Genomic DNA, 23154 nt, shown 5'->3' with positions numbered 1-23154 from the left:
TTGTCTGTCCAGTTCTCCCTGCATTTTCTTCCTGTATGTGTCTGTCTGTAGACAAAGGGGCAGAGGATAAGGGACCTCCACACAGATGCCCATGCTATGGGTCTGCTGCCAGCGGGGAGAGGCATAAACACCTAGCCCCCTCCATTTCAGTGTCTGGGCCTGTTGATGACCTCTGCAATTCAGACGAGGAGTACTATGAGCACCCTTTGTTCAGCTCAGAGTCCACTGATTCTAGTACACTCCTCAATGCTACAGCACAGAGTGCAGAGGCCTTGTTAGGCCATGATGAAGGTGAACCAAGCATGGTCCTTCTTTGTTCTTCCTCCTTTCCATCCTGCTACATGATATTCATCCCATTATTGTGCCTCAAATAACTTGTTTCTGTGGGAATCAGCCTTTTGGATTTTTTTTTCCACATGGAGGTGAAGTATCTCTAAAATCTGCATACCCCCAGGGGAGGCTGCGGTGTTCGAGCCAAATATAGCACTGCTGTGAAGGGAACAAAGTCCATAGTGGCCAACAGAGATGCACCCACTTCCACCATAGTTGAATTTAGTCCTTAATTTGTAGTAAAATGTCCTTGCTTATTGAATGAAAGGAGCAGCTAATGAAAAAAAGCATAAACGGTTTCTTTTCCTTTTGTGAGAGGATCACAGCCAGAGAAAGTGTGGAAAGTAGGGTGATCATTTGATACCTGAGTTAAGCCAGTTAATGCTACAGAAAAAACCACACCCATCCACTGGGACAGCAGTAGAAAATGACTGATAGCCTTTGATTCATCAGGTAGGGCAAAGGAGGGCAGATTCATCCCTAGTGTACCTCCACTGACTTCACTGGTGTGATCAACTTGACCTATGGTGTCTTCATCAATATCCACATCTGTCCAGCTGACAGTGTGTTTATCTGGTCATCAATAAGATGGCACATAAAGAGACATTTTAGAAAGTTTGTTGTGATCAATCTGCATCCCATCTCTTATTAGGCTGAACCCCTCATTGAGTAAATTTAGCCATATTCTTTTATCAAGATGGTGGAAGAAGAGTGGAATGAATTTTGTGGAGTCAGTTCCAACTCCAGATAGTGAAAAGAATGTTGGCATTTTTGCCTAGACCAAATAGACAAAGTCATACTCAACACTGTTGTGCTAAATCAGCCTGGGACTTAAACTGGATCTGAAGAATGGTGACAATGCAACATTTTACAGAGGTTTAGGTCACAGGAAAATACCCCTAAATATTTGTAATTGTTCAGTGACACATATGAGAAGAACTGATGAGATCATGTCAATGAAGAGCTTACCACACTGGAGAATTTATCTTCATATTGAAGAGTGTAATGAATATTATAATATTATCGGATCATATAGGCAAATATATTTCCTAGAAGGGAGGGAAATGAATAGAAAACTCAAACGTTTCAATATATTTTTAGGTGGAACTAGTATTTGACTTTTGTGTGAGTAGTTATTTACATCTGAAGATATAGATGCTTGTCCATTCTAGTAGAAAATCTTTTTTCTCTGCATGTATAGACATACCCAATAGTGCAGCTATAATTAAGGTTGTATAAATGTTTCCATCATAAACCTCATCTTTTGGAGATTGTTACCCAGTGATATAATTTTGCTCAGTAAGAAAGCAAAATTCTATGGTCTTGGTGAAGTAGGGTTTTTTCCCCCAATGTAAAAACATATGAGAATTTTATATTATATTTCATGCAAGGGTTTTTTGTAGTGTTTTTTAAAAACTGTGTGCTCAAAATAATATTTGTATGATGAGCTATAATAATACTGAGAAAGCCATTGTGAGTTATAATATTGTCACTTATCTATAACATTTCACTAATTATATTTTCTTTGGACCAAATTGTTCACTTTGTTACACCTATTCTACAGCAGTATTCTTCAAGCGATAGCAATGAAGTTACACCAGCATAAAAATGGGGTAGAGAATTGGGTCCTTTGTATTTTTTATCTAAAATTTTAAAAAGAGATATAAATGCATAAGAAAACAAAGCAAAAAAAAAAAGTTAAGTGCAGTATATAAGCGAGGAAATAAAGATTTTGTAGTTGAACACCTGTCATTTAACTTGCCTTGATTGTGCCAGGGTATTACATTTTTATGTTATGTAAAACCCACCTATGCCTAAAGATCCCTACAACACCTGGGCACCATGATCTGCGGAAAGACACAGTGACATCTCTCATTCTGAATCTTCTGGATTCTGTTAATTTGAGATTAATTAGGTAACTGTAATTTCATTTTTATATTTTAATTAATAACACTGTACTTTGGGTAACTATTTTCTCTGTACCAGCTAATAAACAAGTTCCTTCTTGTGATTTGTAAAAGCACAAATTTAGTTATTTTTACCAAGCCAGCCGCAGGAGAAAAATCACTTCTATACAGAAAGGTTTAACATATGACCACTGTTATTCAGATTCAGTAGCACCTTACTCCAGCCTGATTCAGTGAAGGACTTAAGCACCCAAATACTCCTCTTGACGTTAGTGGGACTACTGGGAGTGTGCTTGCTGAACTGACAGGCCTGTGTGAATGATCCCAGTTGCTATCATTGGAAATACTCCTGGGGTAAGGTACTATTCAACCTGAGTAAAAGTGCCAGAATCCAGCCCATAATGAACATTTCATTAATTCATTCATTCTTCTGCTGTGGCAAGAGAAGGACAAAAAATATGTTTAATATACATATGATTATATTAGCACCATGTTGAGTGGGCTCCATCTGCATGTTTTATAAAATTCAAATGACCAAATTTTGGCCTATCTGGAGACGTTTAAAAAAAGAGAGAGATGTCTCCTTCCTTTAAATCTCTGCTTAAGTGGTTGAATGTTTGCCAAACAAAGTTCCTTGTAGTAAGTTAACTCATGTGGTAGTCAGTGCACAGTTTCCTCAGAGTCAGTGAGAGAAGCTTTCCCAAAAGGGACTTCCTGCATTGGAGAAAACTGCACACGTATCAAAGATGACAATGCACTTTGTGAGTACATTGATGCATCAGACTTTTCACAGCCATCTATCACCCAGCATCATCTCCATTTCAAGATGTTTGATCTCCAGTCATCTCTGCGTTGCAAAAGGAGGTCTGTAAAACACTTTCAGCTCTCATTTTACAACATAAACATGCTTCTTAAGGAGGGAAATGATACTGTTAGGTGTTACCATGCACAGTGCAATTTGGCAACCAGAAAATAATACATCCTTTCTCGTTCTAAAGCAAACTCACTCACCACCACCCCTGGCACTTGAAATGGGATGGAAACTGACACAGCCTTGAGGCTGGCAATCTAAGCCATATATAGAGCTGAAAGTGTTATATAAGAACAGTCCTGTTGTACTTTGTGTGGTCTACTGGTGTTGATGTCACCTCCTTTTCCATCCCCCAAGAAGAAGAAACAGTAGCGAGTCCAATGGCTGAGGAAGAAAAACCAGCAACTCCTCCTGCAAAGGAACTGGGGAAAGAGAGCGGGCCTGCTGAGCCTTCACAACAGGCAGAGGGCTTCAGAGAGAGCCAGCTGGATTATGGTTCAGAGGCCAAAGTGTATCATGAAGACAGTGTGCTAAATGTACCACCGAGCGGGAAAAGCGTCACAGTTGCCAAGGAGGTGCCCCTGAAAGCAATAACACCTTCCTTGGCAGAGGAAGGTGTGTCCTCCTTAGGGATGCATGTGTTTGCTGCACATGAGTTCTCCAACTTTCTCTAGTGCTTTCCAAGGCTGTTCCATTTCCTACTCTTCTTGCTTATTATTACTATTGTTACTATTATTATGTTTGACAAATGTGTAGCGGATAATCCGATTTGCATAGATGTTGTATAACAAATGGTTTCCCACCACTGTAGCTGATTCCTGATGTTTTCACTTTGCCATGATACAATGTGCTTTGCAGCTAAGCTGATACTGCCACATCAGCCTTTTTTTCCCCATCTCAGATGTGTTTGCCAGTCACATTGCTAATCTATGTATATAGTTTTTTCTTTTCAATGCAGAGCCATCTGCTTTTCTTTCAAAAAAGGAGATTTATTGACTTTGACTATGACATAAAGAGATTTAAAGTGTAGAAGTAGTTTGTTTGCAGTGTGCAGTGTTTTTATTTGTTTATTTATTTATGCTTCAGTGCATTCTGAATTTCATTTATGTAAGGCTATCGCTTCTTATGTCATATCCTTGCTATTCATTGCAATCAACATCCCCCCTTCCCTCCTTGATCATTGCCAAAACTTTGAGTTTTCATTTCTTTTACCTTACTACGAGTTTATAGCCTAACCTGACGTTCCTGTTCAGGCACAACTCCCATTGATCCTAGTGGGATTTTTGCCTTCATAATGAATTGTGGAATTGGGAACTCAGGGTAAATGCTAACGTGCTTACTGAGGCAAAATTATCAATAACATTGATAGTTTTGATCAAATTGAAATCAATAGTTTTGATAAGGTAAGAATTATGTAAGGCTTCAGGTTTTGTCCTTTTGACAGTACTTCTCATCAGTTGTTTTAGATGGAAATATAGATTGTGTTGTGTATGAGGTAACTATGAGCCATACACTTCCTAATTAAGGGATTTTGGGTTTGGGTGGCCTGTGTTTACAAAAAAGCCTGTCCTAGTAATTCTATTTGGCCTAGTTGATCAGGATGAAATTCCTTTGATATTGTAAGTGTCTGCTAACGTGGTATGATGCATCTGCATTACCATCAACGGTACAGTACTATAGGTGATGAAATATGGCATTTAACAAATTATTCTCAGTGAAACCACTTTGAAATCAACTAATGGGCATTGCTTTTGCACTTTATATAAGTTGCAAATAACTATCACCACCATCAAAAAAACACAAAAACTTTAAAAATAGAGAGAAGGGAAAAGTATAGCAGTTGTGGACATTTTTATTTCCTACTTACAATGTTTAGAAGGATGGTTAATATTTTAAATTAAAGGTAACATACCTAAATATTTTAAATAATGATGAACAGATTAATTCAAATTGCTTTAAAAATAATAAGGGGCTACACCTGTGTACCATACTCACACAAATGGTTTCATGGCTTCAACTGGAGAACTTCTCTGAGTATGGAGATCCAAATTTGTTTGCCCAAGATCTGTTGCAGCATGTTTTAGAAATATGCATAAATGATTTTTTTAAAACAAAAACCGACTAGGCAATGTTATAACACATTCTGGCATACATGTCATTATCCTCGTTTTATAATGCACTTGGGAAGGATCAATCTATTAACGATTACGTATATCACATACGGTATCACGTATAAATTCTATATTAAAATGCTACCAATGAACTATGCTAAGAATGTAGCAGTAACAGATGTAAGAGTAACATTTCAATTAATTTTAAAATAATCCAGTGCCTCATTTTCAGAGACTCTGAACACCCCTGGTTTCCACTGACTTCATTTGGAGCTGTGGGTGCTCTGCATTTCTGAAAGCCAGACCCCCAAGCTTTGAAAATACAAACAGCTCCAGATCCTGTTCATGTTGTATGAGGTCAGTTTCATGAGAGTAACCTGCTTTCTGCCTTTTGCTAAAAAGAAAAAAATGTATAAGGTCAGTAATATTAATAAATGACCTCCCTCCTTCTATACTTAGCTATATCCTGTGTATTTTAATATTTCCTTTGATTAAGGTAGCCACACAAAAACTTGTGATTTAAAAAGAGATGTATTGTGTATTTCAAGCACATATACAAAGATACTGTTACTGGGCCAAATCTTGCAGACCTTACCAAAGCAAAATTTGTATTGACTTCAGAGTCTAGCAAAGCATTCAAATTTTGAGAGATATTTATGATTTTACTGTTACAAGCAATGCCTAGGAAGAAATCACGTGAAACAAGAGAGTATATTTCTCATTTCAATGGAGACAGATATACATGTGTAACTCACATTATCATTAGTGCACTTATACAACCTTGTGCATCAAGAAGAGAGGAGAGTGCAACGCTTTCAAACAGATTTCTAACTGAACAGCCTTGCTGCATAGTTGCATATTTTCCCCTCTCCCTTCCATTAATCATGCCAAGGTGTTGTTGTAAGTTAAATGACTGCCTATAAGTGCTTTAAATAATTTGTCATAAAACCCAACCAAACTACTTCAGATTTACTTACAGCCTCGAAGATGGAAATCCGTGACCAGAAGGGCACAGGGCCTTTCACAGCTGAGCCATTAGACACAAAGGAACATGAGTCAGAGACAGACAATAAGACTGGAGAGCACCCTAAACATGATGCCTTAGTTCCACAGCCAGCAAAAACTGAGACTCTAGATAAAAAGGAGTCACAGGGGAAAGAAGAAGAGAAAATGCATCCAGCTGTGTCAGGACAGACTTTGGATGCAAATCTGCAAAAGAAAGGGGAAGTAAGTTTTGCAGACCCAAGTGCAGATTCAACTGCAGGGCCTCTTGTATCTCAAGGACACAGGGACTTGTCAGCTGACCTGCCGAAGGAGAGCAAAACAGAGGGAAGGAGTACAGATGCCCAGATACCATCCAGCCAAGCTATTCCCCTGAAATATAAAGACGACCTTACAGACACCCAGAAGAGTACTTTTGCTATTTTGCCTTCAGAATCTAGAATTGACGTGTCTGGTGGTGCCAGAAGTGAACATCCTTCAGAAACTTCAGTGGCTATCCCACAGAAACTGCAATTTGAAGACAGTTACAAAACAAAACAAGAGTCCACTGACAAACAGATGACCAAAGATCTTTTGAAAGATGAAAAGATCCAGAAAGACAAAACAGAAAAAACAGAGGAGGGAGACGTCTCAGCAATGACTGCAGATGCCCCCAAACTAACTGCAGAGGAAAGACCCACCCAGAAAGTTTCTGCTTGGGGGGAAGAAAAGGACATGACAAGAGATGAAAGTGATGAGGAGGAAAGGTATGGCTTCCTGGACTGGCAGCCATCCAGAGCATTAGATGATAGTAAACTTTATGCAGAGCAGGAAGAGAAAATAGTTGTTCCAGACAAAGCAGTAGTTAGTGAAGCTAAAAAGTCTTCTGATGTTCTCAAAGCAGAAAAAGAGACTGATCGAATCAGGGTCTCGGCAGCATTAGATGCCAAAAAGGAAGAGCAGCAGAGTGCAGATACCCTCACCAGCAAGTTAAGCCATGAACCATTTCCTGAGAAATCAAAAATACCCAGCGATATAACTTGGTTTTCTAAAACGACAGAAAAAGCTCCTGATACACTAAGTTTCACCAGTGAAAAGGGCCCAACTCACGAACTTTCTCAAGACAGAGATATTGAAAAGGATGCTAAGGAGGAGACATTCCGTATCTCAGATTCAGCTGCTGGTGAAATACAGGTAGAGGAGGATCGATCAGGAATGTCCAAGTATTTTGAAACATCTGCTTTGAAAGAGGAAGCGACAAGAAGTGACATACAGCTGCAAGGCAGTGATTACTATGAACTAAGTGACGCTAAGGAAAGTGCGTATGAACTTTATCCATCAGATCCTCTAATATCTAAAAAGGAAGACAATAAATTACAGTCAGAAACAGATCAACAGTCCAGTGTCCCTGCTCATGAAATAGGGTATAGTAGCCTTGCTCAGAGTTTTCCACCAGATAAGTCTGAGGAACCTAGCTCTCCACAGGAAAGGTTGTTCACTATTGATCCCAAAGTTTATGGGGATAAAAGAGAGATCCATAGTAAAAATAAAGATGATTTGACTCTAAGCAGGAGCTTAGGACTTGGGGGTAGATCTGCAATAGAACAGAGGAGTATGTCAATTAATCTACCAATGTCCTGCCTAGATTCTATAGCACTGGGGTTTAGCTTTGGCCGTGCACAGGATCTCTCTCCCCTCGCTTCAGATATTCTAACAAATACTAGTGGAAGTATGGATGAAGGGGATGATTACTTACCTGCAACTACCCCAGCATTCGAGAGAGTCCCCTGTTTCCCTATAGATAGTAAAGAGGAAGATGAAAACATTGAGGAGGAAAAAGCAATGGAAGAAGAAAATATTCAGGTTGAATCCTTGTGTGAGTCACCCTTGCTGGCTAAAGATTATTACAAAAATGGGGCTGTAATGGCCCCTGATTTGCCTGAAATGTTAGACCTAGCAGGCACAAGGTCTAGATTAGCTTCTCTGGGTGCTGATGCAGAGATGGCACGAAGAAAGTCTGTTCCTTTCGATGCTGTTGTAGAAGACAGTGGTGAGTCCCTGCTTCCTGTGACTGATGAAAACCACATAACTCTAAAAGCTGAAAGTCAACTAGAAGACTTAGGCTACTGTGTTTTCAATAAATACACAGTTCCACTACCTTCTCCAGTCCAGGATAGTGAAAGCTTAACAGGCGAAATCTGCCCCTTTTATGAAGGCAGGGATGAAAAAATGAGAAGAGGACTGGCAGCTGACCTCTCTTTGATAGAAGTGAAGTTGGCAGCAGCTGAAAAATCTAAAGAATTCAGCAGTGAAAAAGACTTGATTCCAAACATCTCCAGTGTCCCAACAGTTCTAGGAAGGGAATTTGAGCAGGAGAAAAAAGGTTCTGATAAGCTCGATACTGTGCTAGAGAAAAGTGAAGAACTGGCTGATTCTAAAGAAATATATGCCCTTGAAGATATAAAACATGAGAAAAAGAGGCCTGATGCAATTTTAGAAATGACAGAAGAAGGTACAGTTGATAAACTTTATGCAGCTGGGCCAGATGGTGATATGGCATATGACAAAGCCTTAATAAAAGAGGTAACAAAAGAAAAAGATGTTGTTTCTTTATTGACTGAAAAGGAGGAAAAGTCTCTTAGCATTGTTCCAAAGGTTGCTGAGATAGAAACACCACACAGACCAGACTATGATGCTATAAAACACGAGCTGGATGTCGCTGCCAGGAAAGCTGACCAAGAATATCAGATTCAGCAACATATTGAGATCAGTGACTTTGCTGCAGTTGGTCCAAAACAGGACACAGATTCTCTCAAAACAGCAGCACCTGAAGCCCAAGAAACTCAGCAGCAGCAACAGGACCTGGCCTCTTTGCCCAAAGAACCAAAGGAGGCAGATGTTCTTTCAAGAACTGAGCCTAGTCACGTGAAGGACAGCACCAAATTATCTGAGACTGAAATTAAAGAGAAAGTGACGAAGCCTGATTTGGTGCATCAGGAAGCAGTCGATAAAGAAGAATCTTATGAGTCTAGCGGAGAACATGATCAAATCCAAGAAGACGTGAATGGAGAATCTTTGAAACCAGATAACAGCAAAACAGAACCTCAGAAACCGTCTTTGTCAGAAGAAGAGATTACATCACAATTGCCAGTTTCACAAGCTGACTCTGCGCAAGAGGAGGCAGCCGACATCCAAATGGAGAGCATACCACAGCCTAAAGAAGAAATTAAAGAGACTCCAGACATAACCGTGAGGCCCGCAGAAACCACAGAGCAGCTACTGTGCGATTTAACACCTGAGTCTGTAAAAGGCAAAGAGCATGAAGAAGAAGAAGAAGAGGAAGATGATAAACATCAACTTGTGTCAGACATGCACCAAGAAATAGAGTTGGAGGCTCCTACTGGAGAAGAGTTGCAAACTCAGGCTGGCCCAGGAGAAATGCCTGAACTGAAAGGAGTTATTGAGTCTGTTGTGACAATTGAGGATGACTTCATCACAGTGGTGCAGACGACTGTAGATGAGAGCGAATCAGCCTCTCACAGTGTGCGCTTTGCTGCCGCGCAGCAGGAAGGAATGGAAAGAGGGGACTCCCTGCCTGAAGAGGAAGTAGAGATGGAGATAGAGGAATGCACTGACAGCCAGGCAGAGCCCAAAGAGGGCTCACCGGAAGCTCCCGCTTCACCCGAGAGGGAGGAAATCATGCTAACCGATTACAAGACAGAGACATATGATGAAACAACTATCGATGACTCCATCATGGACACAGACAGCCTGTGGGCGGATACTCAAGGTGTGCATTATCCTTTTTTAAAAAAATGTTTTTGCTTCCAAACAAACCATAATGATTGAAAAGCAAAATAATAATAAGTAATAATAATAATTAATAATGTAGTAATAATAATTTCAGCACATTTCAGAACTGTTATAAAATAATCTGCCATTTATTTTAAACCATCTGCTGTATTTTTAAATTTTTCCCCTCCACCAAAGTGTTGTTAACATTTGTTAATAATTTTCTGTTTGTTGTTATAATTTGCTCTGACCCTACAGATGATGATAGGAGCATCATGACAGAACAGTTAGAGACTGTTCCTAAAGAGGAGAAAGCAGAGAGAGAATTGCGAAGATCATCTCTCGATAAGCATAAAAAAGAAAAATCTTTTAAAACTGGGAGAGGCAGGATTTCTACTCCTGAAAGAAAAATAGCTAAAAAGGAACCTAGCACACTCTCCAGAGATGAAGTGAGAAGGAAAAAAGGTTCATTTAACACTCACTATTACCCTATTTTTGCTGTTGTACAGTACTGCAGGGTTACTGTGTTGTCAAAGTTGAATATCATAATAGTATTAATACTGTGTAATCAGACATTGGACAATTATGTAAAAAGCAGGGTGCTAGGCTCACCACTCTGTTACTCCAGCTTTATGCTCATATGGCTCCATTAGGGACGATGCAGCACATCAGAGATTAATGTGCTAGTCCTTCGCCACTGCAGACTAGCATGAATTCATTCCAGTGCAACTTAAAGCATCCAACTGGCGTAACAGAGCAATGGGTCAGGCCCATGGTTGATGTGTTATCATGTCAAATTGTTTGGGTTTTTTTCCTGATTGTGTGCTTTTGTGTTTTCTTGTCCATAGCAGTGTATAAGAAAGCTGAACTTGCTAAAAAATCTGAAGTTCAGGCCCACTCTCCCTCCAGGAAAATCATTTTAAAACCTGCTATCAAATATACTAGACCAACTCATCTTTCCTGTGTTAAACGGAAGCAGACAGGTGACTGTGCTGTGTTTAGTTATGCAATGTGGCTGGCAAACATAGACATTTTTTTTTTAAATCTCATTGCTATAGCAGCTTCTCTATTTTTTTATTTTTATTTTTTCCTCTGAGAATATCAACCCTCATGAAGAATATTACTTTTTGGTGTTTTGTATCATTCTTCTTTTTCAGTATTTCTTTATTTCTCTTATTTATTTGACAGAGCTCATGATCATGTATGCTTCTCATTGCTCCGCCCTCTGAGTGCCGTGGTTGAATCTTGGCATTGTGCTTGAATGTGGTGTTGTAGGAATCTCTATTTTCATTATTTTTATTTGTTTGTTCATTTATTTTGTGATGAATTGATATGGTGGGAAAGTATTGACAGCTTAAACCATGGTATATATATATCCATTATTTTGCTTTTTTCTCTCATGCATAATAAGAAGACGTATATTGCTCATTTATACTATCTGCACTGACACTTCCAAATCTGTTACTGATGTTTATGACTTCAAGCCAAAACCCACAGGGAGAATCTGGAATGTAGAGTACGATGCTGAGAGAGAAGAAATCTGGGGTCAAACGACAAATGCATTTCAAACAATGGTTTCCAAAACCTTAGTATTTGATAGGGGAAGATGAGAGAAGGAAAACCAGTGATTCTCACAATATCTTATTTCATTATTTCAGAGGACCAGAATTAGAACATCTTCACTCCAGTCTCACAGTATTATTTTTGATGGCACTGTCAGATCAGGGAGGAAAGATAAGTTTTGGACTTGTCTGTTTATTTAAAGAAAAGGGGGTGGGACATGATTTTCCTATAACACAGTTTGGCATCTTCATGTACTGCAATGCAGTTGCTCCTTATTTACTCCCAATGTAAGTGACAAGAGAACCATGCCCCACTAGTTTTCATTCAGGGTATAATATTCTAAAATGGAAATGTATTTATGTTTTTTGGCTCAGAAGTTAAAAACAATGTTTATTACTTTGGTTCATAGAGTCATAGAAGATTAGGGTTGTCAGGGACCTCAAGAGGTCATTTAGTCCAACCCCAAGCTCAAAGCAGGACCAGCCCCAACTAAACCATCCCAGCCAGGGCTTTGTCAAGCCAGGCCTTAAAAACCTCTAAGGATGGAGATTCCACCACTTCCTTAGGTAACCCATTCCAGTGCTTCACCACCCTCCTAGTGAAAAACTTTTTCCTAATATCCAACCTAAACCTCCCCACCGCAACTTGAGGCCATTGTTCCTTGTTCTGTAATCTGCCACCACTGAGAACAGCTAGCTCCATCCTTTTTGGAACCCCCTTTCAAGTAGTTGAAGTCTGCTATCAAATCCCCCCTCACTCCTCTCTTCTGCAGACTACATAAGCCCAGTTCCCTTAGCATCTCCTCATAAGTCATGTGACCCAGGCCACATGTTGTCCTCCACTGGACTCTCCAATTTGTTCACATTCTTCCTGTAGTGGGGGGGCCCAAAACTGGACACAGTACTCCAGATGTGGCCCCACCAGTGTTGAATAGAGGGGAATAATCACTTCCCTTGATCTGCTGGCAATGCTCCTACTAATGCAGACCAATATGTCATTAGCGTTCTTGGCAACAAGGCACACTGTTGACACATATCCAGCTTCTTGTCCACTGTAATCCCAAGGTCCTTTTCTGCAGAACTGCTGCCTAGCCAGTCAGTTCCCAGTCTGTAGCTGTGCGTGGGATTCTTCCATCCTAAGTACAGGATTCTGCACTTGTCCTTGTTGAATCTCATCAGATTTCTTTTGGTCCAATTCTCCAACTTGTCTAGGTCACACTGTATCTATCCCTAACCTCCAGGGTATCTACCACTCCCCCCAGCTTAGTGTCATCTGCAGACCTGCCAAGGGTGTAATCCATCGCATTATCCAGATCATTAATGAAGATGTTGAACAAAACCAGCCCCAGGACCAACCTTTGGGGCATTCCACTTGATACCAGCTGCCAATTAGACATCGAGCCATTGTTCACTACCCATTGAGTCCAATGATCTAGCGAGCTTTCTATCTGCCTTACAGTCCATTCATCGAACATATATTTTAACTTGTTGGCAAGAATGCTCTGGGAGACCATATCAAAAGCTTTGCTAAACTCAAGGTATATCCTGATCACTCTGAGTTTTCAAAGATAATGGCCAGCGGCTCTGAAATCACATTAGCCAACTCCCTCAGCACCCTCGGATGCATTGCATCCAACCTCATGGACTTGTGCAAGTCTGGCTTTTCTAAATAGACCTGAACCTGCTCTTTTATGACTGATGGCTGCTCACCTCCTCCCCATTCTGTGCTGCCCAGTGCAGTAGTCTGGGAGCTGACCCTGTCTGTGGAGACAGAGGCAAAAAAAACATTGAGTACTTCAGCTTTTTCCATATCATCTGTCAGTAGGTTGTCTCACCCGTTCAGAAAGGGGCCACACTTCCCCTGACCTTGTTGTTGCTAACATACCTGTAGAAACCCCTTCTTGTTATCCTTCACGTCCCTTGCTAGCTGCAACTCCAGTTGCGCTTTGGCCTTCCCAATTTCACTCCTGCATACTCAAGCAGTATTTTTATACTCCTCCCTAGTCATCTGTCCAAGTTTCCGCTTCTTGTAAGCTTCCTTTTCATATTTAAGCTCACTGAAGATTTTTCTGTTAAGCCAAGCTGGTATCCTGCCATAGTTGCTATTCTTTCTGCATATCGGGATGGTTTGTTCCTGCGTCTTCAATAAGGTTTCTTTAAAATGTAGCCAGCTCTCTTGGATTCCTTTCCCCCTCATATTAGCCTCCCAGTGGATCCTTCCCATCAGTTTCCTGAGGGAGTCAAATTTGCTTTTCTGAAGTCCAGGGTCCATATTCTGCTGCTCTCCTTCCTTCCTTTTGTCAGGATCCTGAACTTGACCATCTCATGGTCACTGCTGCCTAGGTTGCCACCCACTTCTACTTCTCCTACCAAATCTTCCCTGTTTGTGAGAAGCAGGTCAAGAGTAGCTCAGCCCCTAGTTGGTTTCTCCAGCATTTTCATCAGGAAGTCGTCCTCAAAACTCTCCAAGAACTTCCTGGATTGTCTGTGCTCTGCTGTATTGGTATCCCAGCAGATATCAGAGTGATTGAAATCCCCCATAAAAACCTGGGCCTGTGATCTGGAAACTTTCACTAGTTGTTTGAAGAAAGCCTCATCTACCTCATCCTTCTGGTCTGCTGGTCTACAACAGACACCCACCACAACATCACCCTTGTTGCTCTCGCCTCTAAATTTAACTCAGAAACACTCAACAGGCTTTTCTCCAGTTTCATACTGGAGCTCAGAGCAATCATAGTGTTCTCTTACATACAGTGCAACTCCTCCACCTTTTCTCCCCTGCCTGTCCTTCTTGAACAGTTTATACCCATCCATGACAGTGCTACAGTCATGTGAGTTACCCCACCAAGTCTCGGTTATTCCAATCGCATCATAGTTCCCTGGCTGTGCCAGGACTTCCAATTCCTCCTGCTTGTTTCCCAGGAGTCTTGAATTTGTGCACAGGCACCTAAGATATGTAGCCGATAGCCCTACCCTCTCAGTATGAATCAGGAGGCCTCCCCTGTTGCACCCTCCTCCTTGTGCTTCCTCCTAGTGTCCTACTTCCCCACTTCCCTCCGAGCCTAGGTCTCCAAGCCTGGGTGAACTTATATTAAAGCCCTCCTCACTCAGTTAGCCAGCCTGTCTGCAAAGATGCTCTTCTCTCTCTTCATTAGGTTGATCCCGTCTCTTCCTAACGATCCTTCTCGGAACAACATCCAATGGCAAAAAATCCAAAGCCCTCTCTCCGACACCACCTGCGTAACCACGCATTTACTTCCACAATTCAGTGAGCCTACCTGGGCCTTTTCCTTCAACAGGGAAGGAAGATGGTTAGCAAGATGTATGTTAGAGTGGTCTTCAGTGTGCTCCAACTTAAGCTCCAGACCCCAGCTGCCCAAAATCAGGGAGTGTAAAGATGGCTTAAAAGCCATTTCTGCCCCCCCACCTCCTCTGCTCTTTCACCAAACACAGCTTAATGAGACCAGAGGATGTGACCCATAATTCAAAGATTGTTCAAAGAACCCAAAGTGTGTTATGGGATTAGGAACCAGGTGGCACAAGATGGTTTAATGAGTCCTTCACCTTTGCAGACTAGGTTTCATATCCTGCATTGGTTATAAATGAATTTTTAACTATTTGGCATGATTTGATTCCAACTGAGGGGGAAGGCGAAAACAATGAAGTGTTTATGGCATTACGCATTGGCTTTATAGAATTACTCTCTTGCAAGTATCTACACCTTTTTCGTATGTACACTGCTATTGTTCTCTCACATGGAATATCACAAACCCTCTAAATGTTTTTGCTTCCTATGGCCTTCTAGTCAGAATTGAGCTGTGCCAGTAGAAGAAACACTCATTCTGGCACTAGTTAGTGCTTTCTTGTCCCTCATTTTAATGTATAGAGGAATTCATTCAAATTAAAAACAAACCCAACAAGTAGCCAAAGTAGAAAATATAATTCAAGAACAAACTCCAAATTTATTCAAACAGTCAGAGTTGAGACCAAATAAAATCCCCTCATCCAAAACATCAGCAAACTTTGAGAGAGTTCTAAATCAGATTAAATTCCATGGCCTTTATAATGGGTTGAACCAAAACCTCAGATCTGAAATTTGGGATAATTTTGGTCTGGAACTGAACTTTGAGGTTTGGGCTGATCAGTAAAGCAGACTAACATGAACCAAATCACTGAATGAACAGAAAGTCTCCACAGCCTAACATTGGCACGTCCTCAAGACAGCTGAAAAATCACAAGGCAGCACAGAATGCCTGATTTTCTTCTTCTTCTTCTTCTTTCTTTTCTGTATCAGTGCAGTCACTCCACTGATTACTGCTGGGGAGGGTAAGATGGCATAGATGAAGATCTCATAGAATTGCCCCCCGGGGACGTAAGCGTCCAGGCATAAATATGCATATCCCTGAGGTTGTCCTCACCAACACAGCGACTGGATCCGTCACCGGGCATCTTCAAGATCATGGAGCTGGAGGGGGAATTTATATTTTCCTAAATGAAAGGTGTAAACCAAGAAGCCTGTTTTCCATTCTTCCTTTCTGTTGAATATAAAACAATTTGTTTGAGGACAGCGTCTACTCCCATTGAAGTCAGTGTGAGCTTTCTGTTTCGTTTGAGAACCGAATTGGAAGCCTAGCGATAAAATGCCCCCAGAGTGTATTCTGTATGACTCTGAGCACATTCCAGGCAGCTAGAACTTCCATGTTAGTCTTTTCTGTACTTTAAAAATGAAACTTGTCCAAAGAGCAATAGTGTGGGACACAGGTGTCTCCATTAAAAAGTCAAAATGTGTCCACATTTACCATGCAGTGAGATAGTAAATGAGATATCACAGAATTGTCCTATAATCTCAAGGGGCAGAAAATAACTCATGTCACTGCATAGTAACCATGGGCAGAAGCTGACTGTTTTAATGGCAACCACAGTATCCTCAAGAGAAAGAAGGCAGAAGGAAAGGCAGCTTTATTTGATCATCTGAACTTTACCCTAATTTTCATCATGTTGTCTGATTGGCTAAAGTTAGAAGATACTGCTGCCTTTATGATATCACATCATGGATGTCATAGGATAGGCCAGCACAGTTGCTTAGCCTTTGAACTGGGGCAAACATGCATTAGGTTTGTCTTCCTTGTCTTAAATATGTTTATTGTGTGATTAAACTGGTAGCAGAGCACAAAAGGACAGTGTGACGTCATGATCCAGGTATTCTGCTCAGATGGAGGAGTTGTTATGCTTTCAGGTAAGTTAGTCACAGAAGCACAATTGTGCTCTTTATAGCTGTGGGCAATTGGAGCTAAATACCAAAGGAATAAGGAGAAACATTTAAAAATGAAAAAACAGCAGTAACAGATGTGGCAAAATGTAATGCACAAGGGTTGTATTGAATATATTCAGCTATAAATACAGAACTAAATTGTCAGTTCTCTGTTCTCTTTCCCTCTCTCTCAAACTTTCTCTCCCACTCCCTCAATTTAAAATCAAAGAAAAAGAACAAGGCAAGAACGTTATTTAAGAGGGCAGAAGTATTGAGTGGGAAATGCAGCCTTGTTTGGAGTAAAAGGATTTCATGCCACCCCATTGCTACGGGCAAGGGAATGTGCTGGGACAACTGCCAAGGCTAAGGGGAAACCTGTCTTTGCTACCCTGGACAAAGTTTTGGGGTTGGTCTCACAGATGGAACAAAATCGGGATTCTAGCTAAAAGAACTTGGCTGTGGCCACCCCCACCTTCCTCCTATGACCGCTCAGAGTCCAGTACTGTGTTATTTTAAAGGATTTCATCAATAGCTAGACTTCACATAACCCAGAGCTTCCTGAACTACAGCCTGATGTGCACGTAGCACACAAGTTTCTGAAAAGCCCCTCAACTTCCATCCCTTCTCCTAGGATGGAATCCAAGTCAAACATATTCAGTCTCACCTCAAATGTTACTCAAGAACCACAGGATAACACTGAAAGAAGATATTCACAGTGGCTTGAACAATGAGATATTAAACCAAAGTCTGAAGGTCTGATTGACCTCTGCGGTACTCCACTTTTATACTAGTGTGACTGTATTGACATCAGTGGAGTTACAGTGGGATAAATTAGGGTGAATACACAGCAGTGAATCGGTTTCTTTTCATTTAGAGTTCTTGGCCAGGATTTTGAAAAGTGGCTAGTGATTTGATGCCTCAAGTTTTGAGTTTCCAACTTGAGATATATGAAAGAGGCCTGATATTCAGAAGGCGATTGTTTAGCTTTTGCTGAAAATTAGGCCACTTTAAGGTGTCTCATGTTGGGCACCCAAAATCACAAGTCGCTCCTCAAAATCTTGGCCCTCAATCCTAGATCACTAGGAATAGGAGAACATAATTCTGATTTGCTGGCTAGAATTCATAGATTAACTGGAACTATCACAAATATGGTAACGTTCTTTTTTTATTTCTTAATGTGGCTGCATATACTGCATACAATAATTGCTTTGCACGGTGCTTAAAAGACAATTGATTTAAAGGTGTCCAGAAATTCAAATGATTATTTTTTAACCATCAGGGTTTTTTGGGTTTTTTTTGGGTCTGACAGCGGCAGGTGGTGAAACAAACCAGGCTCCCGGTATATTTAAACAAGCAAAGGAAAAACTTTCAGTGAGTAAAATAATCTTCTTGTCATTCATCTTTCTAAAACCTCCTTTTTATCCTGTCTCAGGTGGTTTTGTTTTAATTTCAGTAAATAACTGCACCTTCTCTTTAGAGCTCATTTGTCATGTTCATTTTTTTATTACAACCATCCTCCTCGGAAAACCTCAGAATTACAAAAATAGATAACGGTTATTATTATTATGTGTTGTTTGTATTATTGTATCACCTAGGAGCCCTGCTCATGGACAAGGTCCCCATTGTGCTAGGCACTGTACAAACACACAACAAAAGACAGTCCCTTAATCCACCATTGACATACAGCCTCTGAGTTACAATCAAGTTTAGTATTGTTAAACATGCAGGGCCAGGCCCGCAGCTGGTGTGAATCAGCATAGCTCCATTGGAGTTGCACTGATGGACACTACCTGATGATTTGGTGGTGGTTGTCATCTTGCTGGATTGTTACATACAAAAAGAAAATCCTGCCTCATGATTGGCTGAAAAGAGTCTTAGGAAGACTCATTACATTCCTATTGCTTTTCTCCTCAGAGGTCACAGATTTCTGGAAAATGTTAATCAGTGACATCTGATATGCAAATGTGCCTCCTGATTGGCTTAGTTGAGGCCATGTCCTGGACCTCCCTCCATCTTAGAATGTTAGGTTTAAACAAAATTGTCCAGCGTCCTGTCCTCACCTTCAAGGCTCAGTGCAGCCTACACCAGCACTTACATCTCTGCTGTCATCCACGCCACACACCTGACTCCCTCCAACCCTCCAGTGAGTATTGCCCCACCTTCCTTTTTAGTCATTCTCACTCTCCAGCCTTTCTCTGAGGTTGCCCATATACCCTCCACAGTGCTCCAGGCGCCCAACTTATTTTCTTTCAAATTTTGCTGTGCAACTCTATTTTTCCAAGAAGCCCACACATGCTAGCTCACAACTGTACCACTGTGGTTATTCATGCATTATTGAACAACAACCACCACAAAGTTCTTTAAGATTGAACCCATTCTTCTGGATCTCCCAGTATGCTTTATGCCTGATTTGTTTTGTCTGTCTAAACAGATAGTAAGTAACGTGGGGGCATGAATCATGTAAAATGCTAAGCACACTATCAGTGCTTGGCAAATAATAATAGATGATATTATAGTCAATAATGTTGATGATGGTGATGGCAACAGCTTAAGTAATTTGTGGCCATCACGAGACATGTGCCAGTTTAGATCCAAATCCAGATCTGAACCCTCCCAAAGTGATTATTTGATCCAGTGTTACAATTTTGGCCCATCTCTAGCCATAACTTAGAGATATGTAGATATTTCTGAATAAAACATTCAGAAATGTAAGTGACGGTGCATATTCTGACTTCCTGTTCGTGTCAACAACGAAATTCATTTTCCTCTAAGGTAAATGTTGATAGTCACCCTAGTGCCTTTGGAGCACTACCAGCACAAACAAGCAACATGCTTTCTTCTTCTGGGTCTGTCTCCTTTCTTTGTGTCTTCTTTCTTCTTCCTGTCTGTTGTTTTAGGGCAAAGAGCTGAAACCTATGCTCTTCTTGCTCTATTGTCTTCCTTTGCAGTCCCTAGTGCATCCCCTCCTAGAAACACCCCTCCTCCTTCTGCCTTCTCTCCGAATTCCCTGGAGCAGTCCACATCCTGACCTTTCAAGCTCCTGTCCCCTGTTACTGTTGTATTCCTTCCTGCTTTGCTATCTGTTGTGTTGCTCAACCCTCCCGAAGTGGCTGCCTCATAACAATTCCATAACTCCACTCCAGCTGTCATGTCAGATAGCATTGCAGTTGCGTATGCTCGTCATCCATTTTCAGAACCTTATTACTTGACTACAACTTACATGTTGTATTTCTGAACAACGCTCAGGAAAAGCTAAGCAGTTCCACCTTGCTGGAGAGGATCATGTCCCCATCCCAGCTGTGTGTTAAGAATATTGGCTAATTCATATCAGGAAGCAAGTATTGTGACTGCCTGCTCTCTAGCTAGCATTATGAAATAAAATGAAATTTCCATGTTTCATCTTGAGCAGTCTCTGAACCATTGCAAGCAGTGATTCTTATTGTAAAGGCCACATACTGCTCAGTCCCATATAAGCAGCATGCCCTTGCAGCAGTGGGAGTTCTGCCAGAGATTGCAGATAACACGTGGCCCTACATGGACATTTGTCTGAAAGCAAAAGAATGTTCAGTTTGGCCCTCAAGCACAGATAGGACAGGATTTTGCAAAATTATCTTCCTGTCTTGAAAAGGACTCAATCAAGGAGGAGGGATGATATTGTAGACAAAGCACTGGACTGGACTCCATTACTGTCTCTATTGCACACTTCCTGTGCAAGTCAGTTAACCTCTTTGGGTCAGATTTTGCCACCTTTATTCATGCTAAGGAGTACCTCACTCCACAATGCCAAAGGAAGTTCAGAGCAGAGTGAAGAATTGAACCCAGCAGAACTCTTGGGTCCCAGAGTGGGTCATGAACCACAAGACCATCCTTTCTCTTTAACTGTACCCTTTGAAAGACAGGAAGATTTTTGCAACACACTGTCCTGGCTGTGGTTGGAGTCCAGATTAGATGTGCTTTTTATATAATGGAGCTACTCATGAAGTAAGGTATGCTACTCATCATGAGTAAGAAGGGCAGAATCTGCCTCTGTGTGCCTTAATTCCCCATCTGTTATATCTTCCCTACAAAAGGTGTGGTGAGGAGAAATGTATTAGTTTTTACAAGGTTCTCAGATACTACAGTGATGGAGGGTATAAAAGCACCTAGTTAGATTATAGTCCCCAAACCACTGGTCCTCAGCCCCCTCAAAATCAGGCACAAGGGGCCAGATTTTCAAAGGTATTTAGATGCCTAAAGATATGGGTAGACAGCCAGTGGCTTTACAAAGTGCCTAAGTGAGTTAGGTGCCTAACTCCCACTGACTTTCTGCCTCTTTTGTCACCTAAATACCCTTTATAAATCTGGTCCAAGGTATCTCAAGTTGGGCATGCAAAAATGGAGGCATGTCAAACAAAGTGAACCCTTTACTACATTGGAATAGTTTTATGAAAATTATTTACCTTGTATTTAAAGCAGACTTTGGTTATGCACCTCCCTTTACCTAAGATAGCAAATACACTTTCACACCGTTAAAATATCTCTAGTCATTGAACTGAGTTTGTCCCTCACAAGAAGGGCTGCCAAATTAACGATACTCCTACAAAGGCCTGGTTTGATAATGCAGTAGGACTGAAATGACAGCTTTCGCCATGAGAAGGCATTAGAATTTAGGCATTCCCAGCTGTGTGTGAATTCCTTTGTTTCATTTTACAATTTAACAGTTGTTTTAAGCAATGTTAATCTGCCTGATTCTGCTCTCTTTTAAACTGGTGTAAATTAGGAATAACTCTGCTGTAGTCAGTGGAGCTATGCCAGTATAAAACTAGAGTAGGGAGAAGAGATTCCGGCCCAAAGTTTCTTAAGTGAAATAACTTACAGTACCCTAATTCCTTATGGTGTCTAAAGGTAAAGCTGATTTTTTCAGTCCTGCTATGCATTGCTAAGTGTCCAATTCTGCAGCTCTTGCTTGTGCTGAGTAGTTCTTACACGTATGTAGTCCCATTGGGATTACTCACATGAGTAATTTCACCCCTATGTGAGTAAAGTGTTGCAGAATCAGGCCTTCATTGTCAATAGCTTCCAATTATTCTTTTTCATTATACCTTATACCCTTGAAGTTAAAAAAAAACAAAACTTAGAGCCAGATTGCAAACCCCTTCCATTGGTGAGGCATTACTAACCCGCGTAGTCCTAATGACTTCAGTGGAACGAGATGTGGGAGTAACTGCTTGCCAGTGTCTGTAAGGAGTTCACAGTCTGGCCCGTAATGCTGTGATCATCTTTCTAATGGAGTGTTGTGATTACAGAATATTGTATGTTGCCCTGGATTTTAAGGGTAAATTAAGGGTAGAAGAGGTGGTGTTATCATGTCATTTCCCCATTTTGAGTAGCACCGTTAAATTTTTTTCTAAACCTCCTACTAACATTTTATTGTGGAGCATTCCCAGAGAGGGAGATACTTCATATAGAGGACTTGATTTTAAAAAAGCAGGCGTTATCTCTGGTCCTGCAAATTTCCACCTACCGTTAATGCTTATGAGCCATCTGCAGTTCATAGAGGGGTCAAAACTGCATCTGCAAAAAAAGGCAGGCTAGATTGTGACCCTTCTTAGGGTGCGTCTATACAGCATCTGGGAGGTGTGATTCCCAGCTCGGGTAGACATATCCACACTAGTTCTGCCTGAGCTAGTGTCTAAAAATAGTAGCGTGGATGTGGTGGCACAGGTTGAAGCTGAGGCCAGCCACCTGAAGACAATCCCACTCCACCCCCAGGATACATACTGAGGCAGCTGGCCTCAGGCACCACTGCCCATGCCACTGCTATTTTTAGGCATTGGCTTGTACAGAGCTAATGTGTGTTCGTGTACCCAAGCTGGGAATTATTTCTCAGCTGCTGCCTGGATGTACCCATAGAGTCAGCTGCTCTCTCAGAGCCAGATGCTGTCATTTCAAAAACACAATACCTGCTTGCATGTGTGTTTTTAGAATTTTACATGTGCTGACCGGGAAAAGGAAGGTTAATTCATAGCTTTTCTTTTATCCATTTTGCATTTGTTTTCCTTCCGTCTCATTGCTCGGCTTCATGTTATGTTTCTTTTGTTTGTTTTCTCATGACTAGACTTCCTCTTTGTCAAAGATTCCTGCCTCAAAGTCTAGAGCAAAGTCATTGCTTCCTCCAAGACCCAGCTCAGCTTGCTCACTAACTACTAAAAGGGCTACTTTTCTCGATACAGACAGTTACTTTGTACGGCCCTCCTCAGCAGGCCCAAGAGACTGCTTTCCATACTCAGAATCAGATGCTAAGGTAAGGTAGCAGAGACAGAGAGAGGTAGCTCAGAGAGGTGCCCAGGTGAACTCCATGGATCTTATTCTCTCACTGCTGGATCTGAGTAAGTCTCAGTGAAGTTAGTTGGGGCTTGTCCTCACCTAA

At 41.1% G+C, this 23154-nt stretch overlaps 1 protein-coding gene across 1 annotated transcript in view; it reads left to right on the top strand.

The window, feature by feature from the left end:
* Nucleotides 1–23154, top strand: part of MAP2 (microtubule associated protein 2) — a 238985-nt gene that overhangs the window by 179934 nt on the left and 35897 nt on the right. Inside the window, exons 10-14 of the mRNA XM_067548744.1 lie at nucleotides 3406–3663; nucleotides 6127–9930; nucleotides 10191–10397; nucleotides 10781–10915; nucleotides 18055–18116. Of these exons, the coding sequence (XP_067404845.1) occupies nucleotides 3406–3663; nucleotides 6127–9930; nucleotides 10191–10397; nucleotides 10781–10915; nucleotides 18055–18116 (4466 nt within the window). The remainder of the gene's footprint in view (nucleotides 1–3405; nucleotides 3664–6126; nucleotides 9931–10190; nucleotides 10398–10780; nucleotides 10916–18054; nucleotides 18117–23154) is intronic.

Source organism: Emydura macquarii, unplaced genomic scaffold (assembly GCF_026122565.2).
Source record: "Emydura macquarii macquarii isolate MOO-44397 ecotype Brisbane River unplaced genomic scaffold, CSIRO-AGI_Emac_v2 contig_1253, whole genome shotgun sequence".
NCBI classification, from domain to species: domain Eukaryota; kingdom Metazoa; phylum Chordata; order Testudines; family Chelidae; genus Emydura; species Emydura macquarii.
This window is presented reverse-complemented; position numbering and strand designations above follow the sequence as displayed.